The 18,460-nt window shown below is 40.2% G+C and overlaps 10 protein-coding genes across 10 annotated transcripts; 4 read left to right on the top strand and 6 right to left on the bottom strand.

Annotated features, from left to right (window-relative positions):
• Window positions 1–7: 7 nt before the first annotated feature.
• On the top strand, window positions 8–1,198 carry HPODL_00674 (ATP-dependent RNA helicase fal-1; the record flags this gene model as incomplete). Its single annotated transcript, XM_014080635.1, has 1 exon — window positions 8–1,198. One exon carries the CDS (start codon window positions 8–10, stop codon window positions 1,196–1,198), a length of 1,191 nt encoding a protein of 396 aa, XP_013936110.1.
• Window positions 1,199–1,201: 3 nt separating this feature from the next.
• Window positions 1,202–1,696, bottom strand: HPODL_00673 (uncharacterized protein; the record flags this gene model as incomplete). The annotated part of the gene is made up of 1 exon (XM_014080634.1): window positions 1,202–1,696. One exon carries the CDS (start codon window positions 1,694–1,696, stop codon window positions 1,202–1,204), a length of 495 nt encoding a protein of 164 aa, XP_013936109.1.
• A 536-nt stretch (window positions 1,697–2,232) lies between these two features.
• HPODL_00672 (Serine--tRNA ligase, cytoplasmic) lies at window positions 2,233–3,627 on the bottom strand (the record flags this gene model as incomplete). The annotated part of the gene is made up of 1 exon (XM_014080633.1): window positions 2,233–3,627. One exon carries the CDS (start codon window positions 3,625–3,627, stop codon window positions 2,233–2,235), a length of 1,395 nt encoding a protein of 464 aa, XP_013936108.1.
• A 2,219-nt stretch (window positions 3,628–5,846) lies between these two features.
• Window positions 5,847–7,679, bottom strand: HPODL_05165 (uncharacterized protein; the record flags this gene model as incomplete). The annotated part of the gene is made up of 2 exons (XM_014080632.1): window positions 5,847–6,559; window positions 6,599–7,679. The coding sequence occupies 2 exons, from the start codon at window positions 7,677–7,679 to the stop codon at window positions 5,847–5,849; spliced, it is 1,794 nt and encodes a 597-aa protein (XP_013936107.1).
• A 738-nt stretch (window positions 7,680–8,417) lies between these two features.
• HPODL_00669 (ATP synthase subunit gamma, mitochondrial) lies at window positions 8,418–9,426 on the bottom strand (the record flags this gene model as incomplete). Its single annotated transcript, XM_014080631.1, has 2 exons — window positions 8,418–9,234; window positions 9,380–9,426. The coding sequence occupies 2 exons, from the start codon at window positions 9,424–9,426 to the stop codon at window positions 8,418–8,420; spliced, it is 864 nt and encodes a 287-aa protein (XP_013936106.1).
• Window positions 9,427–9,682: 256 nt separating this feature from the next.
• On the bottom strand, window positions 9,683–11,764 carry HPODL_00668 (Catabolite repression protein creC; the record flags this gene model as incomplete). Its single annotated transcript, XM_014080630.1, has 1 exon — window positions 9,683–11,764. The coding sequence occupies one exon, from the start codon at window positions 11,762–11,764 to the stop codon at window positions 9,683–9,685; it is 2,082 nt and encodes a 693-aa protein (XP_013936105.1).
• Window positions 11,765–12,085: 321 nt separating this feature from the next.
• HPODL_00667 (uncharacterized protein) lies at window positions 12,086–13,237 on the top strand (the record flags this gene model as incomplete). Its single annotated transcript, XM_014080629.1, has 1 exon — window positions 12,086–13,237. The coding sequence occupies one exon, from the start codon at window positions 12,086–12,088 to the stop codon at window positions 13,235–13,237; it is 1,152 nt and encodes a 383-aa protein (XP_013936104.1).
• A 49-nt stretch (window positions 13,238–13,286) lies between these two features.
• HPODL_00666 (Protein PTR3) lies at window positions 13,287–15,308 on the bottom strand (the record flags this gene model as incomplete). The annotated part of the gene is made up of 1 exon (XM_014080628.1): window positions 13,287–15,308. The coding sequence occupies one exon, from the start codon at window positions 15,306–15,308 to the stop codon at window positions 13,287–13,289; it is 2,022 nt and encodes a 673-aa protein (XP_013936103.1).
• A 130-nt stretch (window positions 15,309–15,438) lies between these two features.
• Window positions 15,439–16,992, top strand: HPODL_00665 (Enhancer of mRNA-decapping protein 3; the record flags this gene model as incomplete). The annotated part of the gene is made up of 1 exon (XM_014080627.1): window positions 15,439–16,992. One exon carries the CDS (start codon window positions 15,439–15,441, stop codon window positions 16,990–16,992), a length of 1,554 nt encoding a protein of 517 aa, XP_013936102.1.
• A 284-nt stretch (window positions 16,993–17,276) lies between these two features.
• On the top strand, window positions 17,277–18,452 carry HPODL_00664 (uncharacterized protein; the record flags this gene model as incomplete). Its single annotated transcript, XM_014080626.1, has 1 exon — window positions 17,277–18,452. One exon carries the CDS (start codon window positions 17,277–17,279, stop codon window positions 18,450–18,452), a length of 1,176 nt encoding a protein of 391 aa, XP_013936101.1.
• Between the last annotated feature and the right edge of the window lie 8 nt (window positions 18,453–18,460).

Raw genomic sequence — 18,460 nt, 5'->3', positions numbered from 1 at the left:
GAACAATATGGATTTTGATAAAGAGTTGGATAAATCCTTGAAAGTGCAAACTTCGGGGAACATTCCGGTAATAGGAAGCTTTGAGGAGATGAGTTTAAAGGAGTCCCTTTTAAAAGGAATCTATGCATATGGCTTTGAGGCGCCGTCTGCAATCCAGTCTCGAGCAATCGCCCAAGTTATTCAAGGAAGAGACGTTATAGCTCAAGCACAATCAGGAACAGGGAAGACTGCCACTTTCACAATCGGGATGCTTCAAGTCGTGGATACAAGTAAATTCGAGACCCAAGCATTGGTTTTATCAACTACGCGGGAACTTGCAGCTCAGATTAGAAGTGTCATCAGCGCTTTGGGTGATTATATGAAAATTCGATGCCACGCGTGCGTAGGCGGGAAGAGTGTTGGGGAGGATATAAGGGCACTCTCAAAAGGACAGCATATAGTAAGTGGCACCCCAGGGCGTGTTTTAGACATGATCAAGCGCCGCACACTTAGCATAAGAAATGTAAAAATGCTTGTTTTGGATGAAGCCGACGAGCTGCTTGGCAAGGGATTTCAAGATCAAATCAGTGAAATCTATCAGTATTTACCTCCATCAACGCAAGTGGTGGTCGTATCAGCAACGCTACCAAAAGCTGTTCTCTCGCTCACCAATAAATTCATGTCGGATCCAGTCAAAATATTAGTCAAGAGAGACGAACTAACTTTAGAAGGAATAAATCAATATTATATTCAGGTCGAGAAAGAAGATTGGAAATTTGATACGTTGTGTGATTTATATGACTCATTAACGATTACTCAAGCTGTCATATTTTGCAATACCAAGAAAAAGGTTGACTGGTTGAGCGAATCACTTCGAAAAGCAAACTTTACTGTTTCCTCAATGCATGGCGATATGCAACAAGACGAGAGGGATCGCGTGATGGATGAGTTTCGACTTGGTAACTCTAGAGTTCTCATATCGACAGACATTTGGGCGCGAGGAATTGATGTGCAACAGGTCTCGTTAGTCATCAATTACGACCTGCCTTATGATAAAGAAAACTATGTCCATCGTATCGGGCGCTCTGGTCGCTTTGGAAGAAAGGGCGTAGCGATAAACTTTGTCACGAGGAACGAATTGGGCGATTTGACTGAAATTGAAGAGTTTTTCAGCATCAAGATCGATGAAATGCCATCGGATTTGAGTGATGTGTTATGAGTTCTAGCCCATTTTGGAGCACTTCGAAAGCATTTGAGATCTCTGCACAAATATTTCAACCAGTTGAGTTACATATCCTAGGTCGTCGTTTGGTATCAAATCCTCTCCATTCTCTAAAAATACTTCAGATTGGCTACCTTCTAATAAGAAGCTAGTGATTACATCTGGTTGGTAATCTGGCTGTGCATTTCCAAGGTCATGAAAAAACCAACTGGTCCTGTGTATATTACTCACCTGCCATTTACTTGAAAGACTCTGGCAGGTGTTGGCTGAAGGATCCACGACAATAGGAATTTCTGACGGATCATCAAGGTTGAGTGTTGCATTTTCTGTGACGAATTTATAAGGTAGGGCTTTCAGATTGCGCTGTGAGAAAACCAAGTGGGTCTTCGTTGAATCTTCTACCTGATGCAAAGTACTAGATCTAGGCAGCTTGACTTCAGAAACAAGTGAGTTATCTCTCATCAAAAACTGGTATTTAGATTTTGATTGCGACATGATCTAGGTTATGGTTAATCTCCAAATCTTCCTTGTATCTTATATTAATATATGTATTAATTTTCCTTGAAAACCTTGCACACCGTTCTCTTTACTGGATGAAATGAAAAAGCCCGTCGCGGAAATGGGAATGCTGGAGCTTGAAATTCGGATCTTTGAAATGGTAACAGGCCTAAGGGAAACTCAAAGTTGCTGGTGAAGAAAAAGACTCAGTTAAGAGAAAGAGATAGCCCGACCAATAACTTAAAACAATCATTAAATGTGACCTAGCAGTTTAAAGAGCTCAAAACATGATAGGTTGATTTTTTAAGTTTACAAGCAACCCCGTAACCAGTATACAAAGCTCTAGTAAACACATAAACAACTGACGGCTGAAACGCAATCGGCTGTTGGATTTTATGACATCTGGATTCCTGTCCCATGACTTCATCTATTGATTAGCTACAGACCAGACAGACATAAAGTGACAGCACACAACTCATCGAGGATACCGGATACACCTAGTAATCAAAAATATACCTAGTTCAAAAGTTAAATCAATTGGAACCTTTGCCTCTTTTAGCGGAGGTTGAATTTTTTGGGAGTTCGTTGACAAATGGAATGAATTCAGGTTCTCCAGGAATATACTTCCTGAGAACTTTTGGAACGACCAGCCCATCATCAGTCTGGTAGTTTTCCAAGACACAGCAAAGAGCTCTTTCAGTGGCACATAAGGTACAATTCAAGCAATGAACATATTTTTTCTCCTTCTGATTCATGGCCTTGATACCACATCTGATTTCTAAATTCCTTGACTGGTAGTCAGTGCAGTTGGAGCACGAAACTAGTTCCTTAAACTCTTGTTGGAATGGGAACCAGGCTTCGAGGTCATACTTCTTTGCAGCAGCATTATTGAGCTCGCCTGAAACGATACTAACAACTCTGTAAGGCAGACCCAAAGACTGGTAAAACTCTTCAGAATTCTGAATCATTCTGTCAAACTCATCCCATGACTTTTCAGGCTCACTGATGCAAAACTGTTCAACCTTTTCGAAAGCATGAACTCTGAAAATACCCCAGGCATCTTTTCCGTGAGAACCTGCTTCCCTTCTGAAACAAGAGGAATAGCCTGCGTATCTAATAGGAAGCTGTTCAGCAGGACTTTCAAACCATTCGTTGGAATGATAAGCTGAGATAGGCTGTTCAGAAGTTGCAATCAAATACTTCTCATCATCTCCGTCAAGAACTTTGTAAAGCTCTTCATCAAACTCAGAAAGTTGTGCAGTCTTGGCCATAACATCTTTGTTCATCATTACAGGCGCCTGCATGGGAGTATAGTTTTTAGAGGTCAAGAAACTCAAACCATAATTGATCAAGGCCTGGTTCAGAAAAACTCCATAATTTCTCAAAAAGTATCCTCTGTGACCCACAATCTTGACACCTCTTTCAGGGTCGTACCCATCTAGTCTAAGCAACACTTCATGGTGGGAAAGCTTAGCTTGCTTTCCGGTCGCTGTCGCGACATTACTTAGTGTTTCAAAATTCACGCCGGAGGGAGCCCAAGTCCTGACTAGCTTATTGTCTGCTTCATCCAACGAATCAATGACAGAATCGTGGACAATATTTCCGACCTGGAAAACTTTCCAACGTAACTTCTTATCTGCCTCCTGCTCTTTAGCTGTAATTTCGGCCTTTTCCTTAACCAAATCATCTTTCTTCTGCAGGAGTTCAGATGCATCTAGCTTAGCCTTAAACTTCTGACCGATTTCTTTTTGTAGTTTATTCTGTGTTTTATTTAGCTCATCCAATGTAAATCTTAGCTTAGTCCAGTCATTGTACTCTTTGATGATCTCATCCACAATCTCAACAGACGCACCTCTTTTCCTTTGTGATTCACGAATGGCCTGTGGATTACCGCCTTTCTCCTCAATGAACTGAATTATATCCAACATATTTTAAATTAAAATAACCAAATGTGAAGCACTTTTTGCCTGGTTTGGTAGATATTGAGAAGCTTTTGGTGTCAATAACTTAACAGTATCGAACTAATTGAGAAAAAAAAACTCAAAAAAAACCTTTGAAATTAAAAGGAAATGATTAAGTAAGAGCAAGAAATTTTCACGTGATGAAAAATAACTCATTTTGTTAGTACTTATCAGTAACTATATGCTTAGTCCCATATTGTTTGTGTCAGCTCCTACGAGTCGCCGGGAGATACGTACCCCAAATCTTGCTGAAAAATAACGACCCGATTGATGCAAACAAATACAACACTCGCAATGCTACCATATCAGCAGGGTCCATCAAAAAAATCTTTGGTAAGAGGTTTCTCTTTTATGTGTTGCATGCTGCAAGGGGTACAGATGGAACGCATCAATTGACAGGTGTATGGTTCAATTAGAAGTAATGTTGATGCTGAGGCTGTCCATAATATCATTAGTATGATTTCCCGAATGAACTCTACCTTGATTTATTTGGTTCTCATAGTGGAAAAGTATTTTAATTGATACGCTAAAAAGTCATACCCTGAATTCACAGCACTCTCAAACAAATGGTCGCGACTGACTGTCAAATAGATGGGATACAGTGAAAAATATGCTTAGTTTGTCCCATCTATTACATTGAAGCTACAGGACCATATGAGTCTTTACAGCATCTCATTGAATGAAAATATGGGAATGCAAGTACGCTTTGAAGACGAGTGGGGAATCAATATATTAGGTCCTAATCTATTCAATTTAGTCACAAGACATGCATGTGTTTGATAGAATTCCATTTGTTATCAATGATGGTGATTGATGAGCTTAATACCAGAGGTCGATATGATACGCAGAGGTTCTTTATTTAACAATAAAACTCATAGAGAAGCCTTATTTGTAATCTGATAAATGCAGCTTTTTGGATGTGACCAAGATATAAATTCATCGGAATAAGAGCTGGCGTATACAGCAGGTGCGCATATTGAACGCCAATGCGACAGAAAAGGCTGAGAATTATGCTCCAGCCTGTGACTTCCGCAAAAAGGCTGGAATTTTCGAAACCAAAAAGATGGAATGATGCTGGATATTGACTGTATTCTACGCTCTATAGGTGCGGTAGAGAAGATTGGCAATAGCTTTGAAAAACTGGTAGACCATTATGAAGATTGCAGCCTTCATATCTAGGCTGCAGATCAATATTTCTTGACGCATTAGCAATTTGGAAGCCAATTCAAAAAGAATTTAAATGCTTTCAAGACGATTGACTGAAAGATCTACCTCTTGTGCCTATCTCTTATACGGAATTCATCAATTTAGAAAGTCCTCAGCTCGACCCTTATATCAAGGTGTTTGAAAACCATTTTTCACGTCAATGCTACATAATATTGATCCGTAGCAGCGAATCTCATAGCCTATGATAAGACTTATTTTCTAAAAGGCTCGCTCGTATTTTCAAGACAACCAAGAACAGTGTGATCACTTAACCACTATAAAATTTAGGATGCGCAAGAACCTCAACATACTTTGAACTCTGACTTCCTTCGCATGCCTATTTCGTAATGTCAAATTTTTTTGATTCTGGGCACCTTCCTCAATAACCTCGTGGATGGTGAGTACATTTAAGAAGTAGATATAACAGAGTCTCAAAAAGCGATGGAGAACAGTAACAACCTGTCAAAAATTACTCTTCAAGTTACCTCACAAATAATTTTCAAATGCAAATAGAATAGTCAAATCCCTGGCGAAGAAGCTACGCAAGGGCAGAGAGCATTCAATTTGCAAGAAAGCCAGCATTCTGTGAAGTCACCATGTATAAAGCCAGTTAATGCTGTCTATTTCCGTTGATTTTCCAGCAACATCACGTATAACATCGAATGAAGAATAAAGGCAACGTATTGAAGAAATGCATAAAATTTGGCCAGATCACTAAAGCTTACATCGCCTCAGCCATCACCATCAGCTTACGCTTACCAATGGTCATTGGCACAACACTTTCTGAGCACGCTATAACGCAAGTTCTAGCAACGACAATAACAGAGTATTGTACTTCTGCTATTGCTTTTTATCCCATCAACTTTATTCACAGTTATAATTCGTGTCATGACTCCCAACCTTGTGTTTAATATGCAGCAAATGTGTTCTGCCAGATCTCATTATATGGAGCAGATACCGAATAACATCGATAAAACAGGTTAAATATTTTCATAGTAGTTTTCAATCTGCTTTTCGCGGAAATGTTCCAGAAAAGGTTCGGTATCCATGCGTCTACGTTCATGTGTCTCAAAGAAGCACAAAAAGTCCTCCACTTGGACTTCGTCACAATTGTTGGCCCTAACGGACTCTTGTTCTTCATTAACATTGATTTTGTTCTTTAATATAGAACGATCACGCGTGCTTTGTGTACTCACGTTAACCTTGGATTCTGACGTTGGCGAATTAATACCGAATCCTGAAAACCTTCTACTGATTGACCTATTAATCCTTTTCAAGGGGCTGCTGTCTTTGCACTTCTCGGGCGAGAACACTTTTCTTATAGATTTGCAATCGCTATCATGATTATAGATGAGAACCTTTGCTTTTGAATGAAATTTCAAAGTAGTGGAATCATTAGGCTTTCCATGGTCCACCCCTAAATGGGGTAGCAGCCTAGACCCGTTCTTGGGGTCTATAATTTCCACGTTGTCGAGCCCATTTAATTCCAGAACATCAGGTAAGAAGTGTTCTTCCACGTGTTGGGGTTCATGAGCTTCATCCAACTTTAAAGTGGGAGAACCTAGGCTAGTTGATTTCTCAACTATGTTCGTGTCGTCCGAGTCCACCTCACTTAAAGGATTCGAAATAAGAGTAAGGTTTTCATCTTGGCAAATCATCTGCACTTTGACCACATTTGCTTCATTGCTATCCTCTAATGGTTAATATGCCCTACGTAGACTAGTGTACTTACCGTAAGAATTAGACAGACTCGAATCACGTTGAGATAGTTCATGTTCACAGCAATGAGAAAACTCCTTGGTTGATTCTTCAATGAAGGAGCTGAGTGGGCCATCAATGGAATCTTCTTTCAAAAGACTTTCCCCTGAAACTTCGTTGACACTAATTTGGGACGAGAGCTCGAAATCGGGGAACGAATGAGAGTTCGCATCTGAAGCAACATAGAATCTGCTTTTTTCGTGATCGACTTCCAATCTCAAACTGTTGAACAATTTCGTTAATTCCGAGTTGAGGTAGATCCCAGGAGCGCAATTGGCTGATGTATCAGTCTCTGTCATGTAGTTGTTTTGTTCACAGAATGACGTCGACATTGATTGGGTATTTAGACAACCAGACATCAGCTCATTATCACCTTTATCAGCTCTTATCTGTTTCAAACCTAACATATTTGCGATTTGACGGTTCTCACTCATTTGATTCACTATTTTACTTGGGATGGTCTTGTTGCCTTGCGCTTTATTCATCATATCACGGGTTTCCTTGTTATTGTTATTAATGCCGGGCTTCAAAGCTTTGCCAACGCCATCTTGATGTCTATAATGAATGAACCTAACCGTCGATTTTTGCAGCAAATTGGAGTCTATAGATTCTTTCAAGGAGTTCAAAGTATTTTGAATTTCGGTATTCTTGAAAGCATTGTAGCATGAAAACATTGCATCTTTTTGAAGATCGAATTCACTCGTCAAGACACTATTTTCCTTTTCAGGTAATGAAATCACCTTATTCCTAGTTTTGAAAAGTGAGTGAATACTTAAAAGCGGTCGTATCCATCTAGAACGTGATTGAATTGTTGGCGCCTGATTACACGTCTGCTCGTTAGTTGAGTACTCGAATTTCTTCTTATCTTCATTTTTGTCCTGTAAGGTAGAGCCGATGAACTTGGAAAAGGAGAAAGCTCGCTTGGATTTTTGTGTTTGGAAACCCTCATCGTTTGTCTTGATCCTTTTCGTTGATTGTTTTCGCGTGCTACCATGAGGGAATTGAATTTGCTCCTTAGTCGGAGTATGGAGCGAAACGCTGGATTCGGTATCCATTGCAAGTGATAGCAACGAATTGATTGCCTGCTATTGAGGTTGGAATTTGTAAGAGATCAAGGAATCATAATAAAGGCAGTATTTTCGATTTTCAACTGTTGTCTAAGCGCCCATCAGTCTACATCGAACAGATTACATAAAATTTAGCTAATCTTACACGTGACATACTCCGATTTTCATTCATGGATAAGGCTGCGAAGGAGTGCCGAGCCATTACCATATTAATTGGCCAGCTAAGATAACGCCGAAGGAGCATGTCAACTTACTAATGATTGCTGATGTGATATTTTGTAAGAGTTAGCGATGTCCCAGTTAACCAGTAACCAACAGATACTGTGCTACAATTCCACTGAAGTCAGATGAGTCGACTAGTGGAGAGCAATTTCGTACTGTTGTTTATGGTGCTTATTGTCCACCAAATTTTACTTTGAATAGTTCAACTGTATCAGTGAGAAGCGGGAAATTTTTTGAAAGAAGAGCTTGCTTTGCCGCGATATAAAATCTATTCAATATATAAGCTACAACACTCAATTCAATACGGTATTACCTAGTAGCCTACCAAATACCAAGTATAGTCCTGAATTCTAAAAAGTCTTATAATTGATATTTATTCGTCTATCGAAGAAAAATAAATCATCAATTGCCTAGTTTGATAATCATTGTAGGTACTAAAGATAGACATATACTGTCTTCATAACTCGTTCATGGTTTTGGACGTTACTAAGCTCGTTCAAAACTCTAGTCGAGCGATGAAGCACCAGTGATAATGTCGACCAATTCGTTAGTAATCACAGCCTGTCTAGTTCTGTTGTACAGGATAGAATACTTGTTGATCATTTCTCCAGCGTTTTTAGAGGCATTGTCCATCGCATTTCTTCTGGCCGAGATCTCAGATGCATATCCTTCGGCCATTGCATTGAGAATGGAGTTGGTCAATGATATTTGAGAAAGAGAGGTTGGAATTGCCTGATCTTCCTCTAATTCGAACTCTGACAGTTTTGGAGACTCTTCAATTGAGATAGGGGAGAAGGATGGGAACACAGAAGGCTCAAAAGCAACACCAGAGACAAATTTGTTGTACATGACCTCGATTTTATCATAGTCACCCAGCTTACGAATCTCATCAGCAATCAAAGAAGCTTCCCAGAAAGTAGGTGCCTCTTTTCCAACACCGTTGAAAGATAAAACAACATTGTTTGAATGTGTTCTGAGCATTTGAGCTTTGATTTTATCACCAATTGTGACGACATCGGCATTCGGAGTCTCTTGCAACTTGGCTCTGGTGGCCTTTGCAATTTGAGAATGGATGGATCCACATAAGCCTTTGTCTGAAGAGACTGCAATAATAAGAGTCTTCTCTGCTGTCTCAGGAGTAGCAGTTTCGGCTGTTGCAAAAAAATCAGAGTCACCCTCACGGAATGCTCTTGAAGATGCCATTGCTCGTTGCGCTCTTCCCATTCTCGTAGAAGCCACAACCTTCATTGTGTTGGTAATCTTTTCGATGTTTTTAATGGATTTCAATCTTGTTTCAATTTCTCTCAGTGTTGCATAATTTCTACATCGCGTTAGTGAATCCAATTATGCGTCACCATGGTCATAGGGAGTCTTCATTGGAGTCCAGGTATCCTGACAAATGATGCTCGAAACCTGTGTAAAAAAGACTCATACGACCACTCAAACGGCTTCTTTTCAATACTCACCTGCTAATTCCTGCAGTACGAGCAACATTCAAACCGAAACTGTACATGGCGGGCTGTTTGTTGTTGATAGTGGTCAATTAGGCAAATAAAAGAACAAAATCTACTTTTTAATTTGAACAACAAAATTGACAACTGTGAAAATTCGGTACCGGGCACAAACATTTTTGCCGGGGAACAGGATGTTTTTCGGCGGAGGGATTTACCGGGAGAGAAGGTTTTCTCGAGATGCGATCGATTTCAAGTAGCGCATTTTTTGATTGGTCGCTAGATTTATGAGGCAGGGTAACTATATCATATATAATCTCAGACTTTAGTTGCAGCTCCTGGAGGTCGTCTCCATCTTATGAGATCACCCGTAGATATGAAAGCCCAGACGTACTCTTGCTGAAATTGCAAACCGCTTAGGCGCCCCAATTGCACATTTTTTTCCCCAATTGGAAACAGAATAGGGCAATTTCTCCACCTACTGACTTCGTGAATGACAGTACTTTCTGATGGAACATGCAAAATTGTCTTGAGGTTTTTGAATAGCACATGTCTTGCTTTTGAAGTACCAGGCTGCTGCTCTCCTTTTCTCGAGCCTTCAGCTTGATCTTGATTTATTATCTCATATAAGGACAGTTGCTGCAACTGAGTTGAAGACGTTAGCGACGAGACTGATTCGGTCTGAGTGTAAGAACGTGAATTCTGTAGCCAGCTTTTCTTGATGCTTTCCGAAGTTAATAAATGCTTCATACTAGTATTGCTTCCAGAATTTAGCGTTAAATTTGACTTTTGCTTCTGATTGATGGAAAGCTTGATCTTGTCATTCTTCAATCTTCTAGCCTTCGGCAAGTTTCGAGGCTGGAACTCGTAGAATCTAATCGTTTCATCATCTCCCACAGTTCCAATACGATAAAGAACTCCAGGCGTTGTTTTGAAATAGTCAACGCACAAACCACGAACCCAAGATTTTGCGCCTTCAAGTCGTGCTACCAATTTCAATAAGCCGTGAGCATTAGCCCCACCCAAAATTGAAAACTCATAAATAGAAGCAAAATCATCTTCACCCCCACAAATCATATATCTTCCATCCCTCGTGATATCCATGTCAAGAATGCCTCCATAGTATGATGGTACGATGTCTGTTATAACTTCAGAAAAGAAATCAAAAAGACGGACAAATCCATCATCACTTGCGATTGTCCAGATATTTGGAAAAGTAGGATGATACTTGAGTTTCGTGATCGCTTTGTAGGAAAATTTGTAATGAGATACCGGATTTGATCCTGTTTGTTGTGAGTTGAGAGCCTTCATTATAGTCATGTGCCTGGATTTTTGAGAAACACTTTTAGTCTCTTCATAGATTTCTGCGTCCTCAAATTCTCTATGAAATACCATGACCTCACCGTCTGCAAAACCGACGACGGCAAAATTACCACACTGTGACCATTGCAAAGACAAGACAGGTTTATTTTTCAATTTGGCATTCTTATTCCATCTGGAATATTTCAGCTTTGGAAAGCTTAGCCAAAAGATGTCACCTGACGCAAAGGCAACAAGAACGTCCAAATTGCTCTCTCCCGAAGTCGTTGTATAGTGAAAACAGGAAAACGCAGTTATGATGCTCGAGGAAAATACAACTTTAAGCAGTGGAATCTCCACGTCAATTTCCTTGGGATCATCTTCCAATGAAATGAGGTTAATGATTCGGCCGTGACACCCTACCAATATGGAAGATGCGTTGGAGTATTTTCGATTGTAGTTGTCTGCCGTTGAAACTTTTGATATGAAGTTTGAGGTAGAACGAGACAAGTTGCTTTTGGGGGATTTCAGATCATCAGAGGCAACTGCTGTATCAGTTTTCAGAGGCTTCTGCTTACCCCATAAACGTGCAGTGGTGGGATTAGACGGTCTCTTTTCGTTATTATTGGAGCTTGACCTATCAAAGTTGATTATGTCTGCAAAACAGCCAGGAGTCAAATGGACGTTTTTAAATGAGTCTGCAACTAAGGGGTTTATACCATAGCCAATTGGCAAAATTTCTGCCTTGCCATCAGGCTGGACACCTGTTTGTTCAGGAGGCCTGGACAAGGGATTTGTCAGTTGATTTTGATTGATGTTTCCAAGGGTTGTATGATATTTTCTCAGGTTTTGTTCAACAAATTTAGATAATGATGCGTAAGTACTAGGATCACTCGAGTTTAACGGTGTACGTGATATACGAATTGCAATATCAGGAACAAAAGTGCCGTCTAGATGATCAAAGCTAAACTGTTCTTCTTGTAGCTTGAACAAGCAATTGGGATCTGTGGACTGGATAGGGAGGATGCTGTTACTGAGCACATTTTGAAACTGGTTCGGCGGCACTTTATTATATCTGGACAAATCTGCTGGTAAGTACATTGTTATCAATTAGTGGATGGGTTTTAGCACTTCCGAATAAAAAATATAGAGACTTAATAACAAAATTCCCCAGACTATTAGAAACCTTTTTGCGGAGATCGTGATTGTGGAAAGCTCTTGAATCCTATACAAAATGAAACTGCTCAATGGCTGAACTAGGATTTGTTACAGAAGATCTGATGCAAAAGAGATGTAGAGACCGTAGGGATCCCAAAGTTCATATAGTTTGAGTTGTATTATGAAGTATTTTAACGAAAGGATTTTGCAAAAAATGATATTATTTTTGCCCTTTTATTTTAAGACAGTACCTCATTGATAAGGATGCCTGACTTTGCGGATTCAGTTTTCGACGTTTCTAACATAGTATTCCAAACGTCGAAGAACTTGATATCCAAGTCTTATGATCACATGAGAAACATCTGGATTGATACTACGCCACCTCCTACGCCAGTCCACCACTCGGTGATTCGTACATCCATCAACCAGTTCTCACGCCTAGATCTGAAAACAGTATTCCTTGCTACAGTGTTAGGAGGTATAGGGACTTATCGGTACCTAAAACATTCGAAAACCCAACGCAGGGCACGGCTCCTCCCAAATGGAAGGCGATTTGAAGCAGTTTTAATTGTTGGACCCCCTACGTCCGTAGTTGTTCAAAAGCTTGTCAACGATCTCAATAGAAGGGGGTATATCGTATATGTTACAGTGACGAATGAGCTAGAGGTCAAAGCTATTGAGAGTGAACGCGATGCAGATATAAAGCCTCTGCTTTTGAATTACGATTCTGCTTTGACCATTAGAACTAGCTTGCTGCGGCTGGCCTCTATTCTCGAGACACCCGAGCTTACTCATACTGGAGATGACTCTGATTCATATTTTCTTCATTTCAAGGGCGCCTTGATTATCGCTGACTATTTCAAATATCCTAAGTACTCAAAGCTTGCTGAAATTGAGCCCCGTGATTTCAATACAATGATTCAAAACCAATTCTTGAAAATAAATGCTCTTCTCCAAAATGGATTGATATCAGCTTTACAAGAAAGTAACAACAGAAGAAATGAAATCGAGAAATTTAACGGTGTGAGCATTTCGGAATGCCCTTCGAAACTTATATTCGTTAACTTTTTCCCCATATCCACTAAAGAGAAAAGGCGGCTGTTTTTGGACTTTACATTGGACATCAACAACTTGTTGTTTGAGTATACTTATAAAGAGAACCGCAAGAATTATTTCGGTATACCATATATCATACCTAACAAGAACCCTGATTACATCGATATCACAAAGCTTCAAGTTAATTTTTATCAAGATGAGGAGTCTAAGCTGTTATCCAGCAGCATCGACATGCTAAAGTTGCGCAGTATGTTCTCAGGTATCAGGAACAAAAAACTTACTTCTAGAAAGTTTCATCATCAAGTGTTTGACCTTTTGAATACAAACTCTCTGAAGAAAATATACACCATCAATGCTTAAAATGACTCGAGGCTCAAACCCAAGCTTGACCGAAACAGTATAACGTTTCTCAAATAATAATTTTGCATCTGGTAATAGAAGGATCCTCCATCGTACCTGCTGTGAAGTCGGAAATTGTGAGAAGACCTTTTCGATCCAAGACATAAAGCTTGTAGCCATCTTTATCGAATCTCAAAGAGGCTGCTTCTTTCACTTGGTATGAGTTGCTGACATCGGTGACAACAACCAACCTTTTGCTGTCAGTGTCATCAATTCTTGATGTTGACATAACGTAGACAGCTCCAGAGCGATCAAGGTATGCAACTGAATCCCCTCGAGGTGACACGCAACACTTATGAATAGTGTTTCCGACCTCCTCAACTTTTGCAAGAAGTTTCGGATGTGCAATTCCTTCAGGACCAGATATAGATGTAATTTTAGTATCAATGATTATTGGCACTGAATTGTACGAGACAGAAGTTAATGTCATGAGTCTATTATCAGGGAAGAAGCTTAAATCGGTTATTCCTTCACTTTCCAGAGAAGTATCCAGTTTTCTTTGAGACTTCATCACCATCACTGGTCTTGTGGGATCTTTGATACTAATGATCATGAATCTGGATTCCAATGCGGTCGCAACAGTCAAGTATCTGCAATTTGGAGAAAACTTCAAAATGGACACGGGATCCCTATATGGAAGTGTGAAAGGATAATATTGGATTTGTAAGGTTCTTGACCCTGCCGATGTAGCGGAATAAAATGATCCCAAATTGGCATCCAGGTGTCCAGCTGCACATGGTTTTTCACCTTCATTGGAACAAGAGATGTGCGACTTTATTTCCAAAAGTTCAAGCTTTAGGAGAATAATAAATGCTTGCTCGAATCCAGTAAACTTGTCTTTACCTGTTACACCCAAGCTAGCATACTTTCCATCAGAAGAAACATCTATGCATCTAACAGGAAACCGACATTGGTACGTATATAGCGGCCTCCCTTTAGATTGTAAGTCAAAAAAGCGAACAAACCCACGTGTTCCCGAAATGATCAGGATGTCTTCCGTTATCTTGCAAAATAAATGCTCCCAATTGGCCAAAGATTCCAGTGAATCTTTAGCATTCTCACCAAAATTGGAGTTCATTATGATCTCGTTAGCATTAACTTTCTTTAGGGCACTGAATGTTTCTCCGTAATCCCCATTTATGTTTCCACAGCATAGTAACAAGGGAGGTTTTTCTGGATGGTTGACTGATAAATGGTAAACTTCCCATTTTTTTTCGCTCAAGAGCACCAATTTGTCGAGGTGTGGAGAGAAATCTGTATTAATGAATAACTTTGTTTTAAAGGGGAAATTTGAGTGATGAGTATGGTGCTGATAAAGTTTGCGATAGAGAGGAAAATTTTTAGCATATAAGAACTCTTTGTTCACATCCTTAAGACTATCATTGGTGTGATCTTCCTTATCTCCTACAAAACCGGACAGCGATTTTGAGGAGTAAGAGTTTTGAGCGTGTGAGCGACTGTTTTGTGTTTGATGTGAATGTGTAGTGACCATTGCGGTATCTTGAGCTTGCAATCCGAGATGAGAGTGGTTTTTGATCCAATCATGATTTGTTTGGGATGTTGGTGGGAAATCATGGATGATTTTTGGTTGATCGTCCAATGGTTGAAAGCTATGCCTTATCAATGGTTCTTCTATTTCGCCGAGAACCTCGTTGAATGCTGATAGAAGAGTTTTACGGGTTTCATTGTTATTATCATCAAAATCAGCATTTACGTCCTCCTTGATCTGCACCCCATAATCAGTATCAGACCTAAACTGCAAAATATAATCAATAACGGACTTCAGCGGAGCACACTGTTTTAGTTTTTTTGATTCTGGATTTCCGCAAGTGGGACATCCAAAACTGGATTCTTCATTTACAAGTTCTTCTTCGAGCTTTTCGGAGATGAGGCAGCCACAAGTGAGAATGATAGGATCATTGGAAAGCGCTGAAATAATTTGGGGAGGTGATTTTGAGTTGTCAATAAGAGAGGGTATCCTTAAAAGCTGCTCGATGTCGTCAATGATTGACTCCACTGATGCTTTTTTCATATTGTGCCCTAATCTCAAAACATCAAACTTCATCAAATTTGTGTAGCCGTGTAAGGATGTGGTGGAACCGTAACAATTCTGCTTTTTCAGATAAATTTCTCTCGCCAGCTGATGCTCGAGGTTTGCAAAAATGTCACAATTTTGCGGATATAGTCTTCAAATTGAACTCAATGATCCTTTGGCTACCGTCTTGAATGGAACGATAACCGACATTCAAGACAAAGATTTGGTGTTATCTAATGTAACTTATTCGAATGGAGCTGAGCATCGGGATAAAGACATGCTTATAAAAGGCTCTGACATTAAAGACTTGAAGGTTTTGGCTTTGCCTCCTAAGAAAAAGAAAGAAAAGAAGAAGAACAAGCAAGACAAAGAGAATGAAAATGGTGGTACTAGATCTGGAACACCGACTGCGACAGGAAAACCGAAGAATAAAAAAGAAAAACCGAAAGTTTCTCAAGATCCTGACTTGCCATATAACTACCGATCTAACGAGATTGATTGGCAGCACGAGAATCCAGGGAGATTGAAGGAAATGGAAGTTTTTGATTTTGCTTCTAATCTACAAAAATTCGATAAGCAATCAGTTTTCAAAGAATTGTCCAAGCTGGACAAAGTGGATCCGGCCAATAGACTTGTCGGCCATAATAGAACTAACGAAAAGGTGAACTATGACAATACAGAGATGGTACTGGATAAAAAGCAAAAAGACGAATGGGATAATATTATTTCCACCTCTGCTCATAGAAACCCAATCTCTGGCTCCCAAGAAAATGAGAGTAGAACATACAGTGGCAACTCAGAGATTGTTCATCAGCGCAAAAGTGTCACACCAGTTTTGGGGTCAAGCATCAAATTGTTTTCAAAGGACAGAGAACCAATCCCAACATGCTCTCCGATACAACTGGCAGATGTTCTTCAACTCAGTGCCGACAATTTTGGGTTGACGGATCGTGAATTGACCTCAGATACAGGCAAAAGTCTAGCAGAGTTAATTATCAAAGAGATAACTGGCGACTTCAGGATATCAAAAATGAACCATAATCCACCACCCTTGATGTTGATACTTGCAGGCAATAATATAACTGGAGCCCGAGCGCTTTCTGCTGGAAGACAATTGTTCAATCACGGAATAAGAGTATTAATTTATGTTTTACACGATTTTGAGCATTCCGAAGATGAAATCCTTCCATTAGTGAAGGAGAATCTTGAGATTTTAACGAACATCGGAGGAAAGCGAATCAACGACACCAGGGAACTGAATTCTGTGCTGGAAAAGCTGGATTCTCCATTGGAGCTGATAATAGACGGGCTTCAGGGTTACGATACGAACTTGAGTGATTTACTTGAACCAGAACTAGATCGCTCAAAACAGATAGTTGATTGGTGTAACAAATGCGGCGTCTCCATATTGTCTTTAGACATCCCATCAGGATTGGATGCTTCTTCGGGTACAGCAGACTTTGACTCATACATCCTCTGCAACTACTTGGTCTCCGTTGGAATACCTTTGAGCTCCATTTTAAGTCTTTATCGATTCGGCTACTTCACAAAAGAGGAGTTAAAACATTTTCTTGTCGATTGCGGGATTCCTAAGAGGGTCTTTACTCTTAAATCCAATCTCAGGAAGTTGGACAGATACTGGTTTACTACAGACTGGTATACTAGCCTGGAAGTTGAATGAAGGATGAACTCATAATGTAAATATCTTTATAGCGAGGAATGCAAGTGATCCAAATTTGAATTTATGCGTTTAATATACACAGTCGACTTTTTATGTTAATTAATCTGGGCGAAAAAATAAAGTACAACACATTTGTGATACTAAAACCATATTCATTTGTACCCTTGCAGCGTGAATAATTTAACTAGTGCATCCCACTTTGAAAACCAGCTCAAGACTCACTTGGCGCCTATCCAAAAGGATTTGAAAAGAAGGGGAAAAGATAACTAACAATAGGCCTTTCAATGAGTTCCAAGATCACGTACTCTCTTGAAGAGCTCTTGAGCCTTCAGTCGAAAGGCGTCATTTTTCGAGATACTACACTTCCTGACAAGGAATTCTGGAGGTTCAATGCAAAACTCATATCCAAACTCAATGTTGGATTGAATCGGGGAAACCAAAAAAGTCACAACAATTTAAAAAAGAAGACTCCCTATAAACCTCTTGCTGAGGAAAACTCTGAGGAAGAAGTTCCGGAATGGCTGAATGAGACAGATTTCCAAGTGGACAGCACTTTCGTTGGCTACAGTAGTATCGGATCCCATACTTATGAAGACTTCGAACGGGAAAAAAGAGAGTATCACATGAAAAATGGCTATTACGATCAGCTTAAGCACGACGAGAACGTGAAGTCAAACCCAGCGGATGAAGATCACGCCTTGAGGGAGGGGAAAACATCGTCTTCATCTGCAGAAGATAACCAATTTGATAAGGAGCTAGAGCTAAAGGACCATCTTAATCGGCAATTTTTTGACAATCTACTCAAAAGCAACCTAGAGTCAAAGCAGGACATCTCTCAAGCTTTGCCACAACCAACTATACAGGCAAGAACCCCAGAAACATCCAAGTTTGAGCGATTATTTCAGTCTAATAATAGTTTGGAGTTGCCTAGTCAAGGTCCACAATCCAATTTCGCACCGCCACACTCTTCTCAAACCTATGCTCCGCAATATGAAAGGCCCCGTAACACCTCTGCCCCACCTTCTGTGCCGCCTTATGGAGCAATGCTGCCTCCTGGTTTACCGATAGGCCATCAGCAGAGTCAGAGATTTCCAGGTGCGCCCCTGGATTTCAATCCAGCAGGTCTGCCGCCGCCTCCGCCTGAATTATTGAAACTTATTCAAGAAGGCAAACTGCCTCCTTTACCGGGAATGTTTCCTGGAGTGACAGGTTCCAATCCTCAGATTCCTCCACAATTTCCTGCATTGTCTAATTTTCCAGGGGCTCCCCAACATCCGTCGATGCCTCCCCCACCAGAGTTTAGCTTTCCCGTGGGTGCTCAGAATTTAGTGAATCTCAACGACCCCCGTGTTAATTTGAGGAACTTGCCCAGGCCCCCACCTCCCCCTGGTTTGATGCAATTTCCTCAGTTTCCCCACCAAAATGATTATTCCCATGGCAATCGTGGGCCATCTACCTAATCAAAGTT

This window comes from Ogataea parapolymorpha, chromosome III, assembly GCF_000187245.1.
Source record: "Ogataea parapolymorpha DL-1 chromosome III, whole genome shotgun sequence".
NCBI classification, from domain to species: Eukaryota; Fungi; Ascomycota; class Pichiomycetes; order Pichiales; family Pichiaceae; genus Ogataea; species Ogataea parapolymorpha.
The sequence above is the reverse complement of the archived record's forward strand: the minus strand, read 5'-3'. Positions and strand labels throughout refer to the sequence as shown.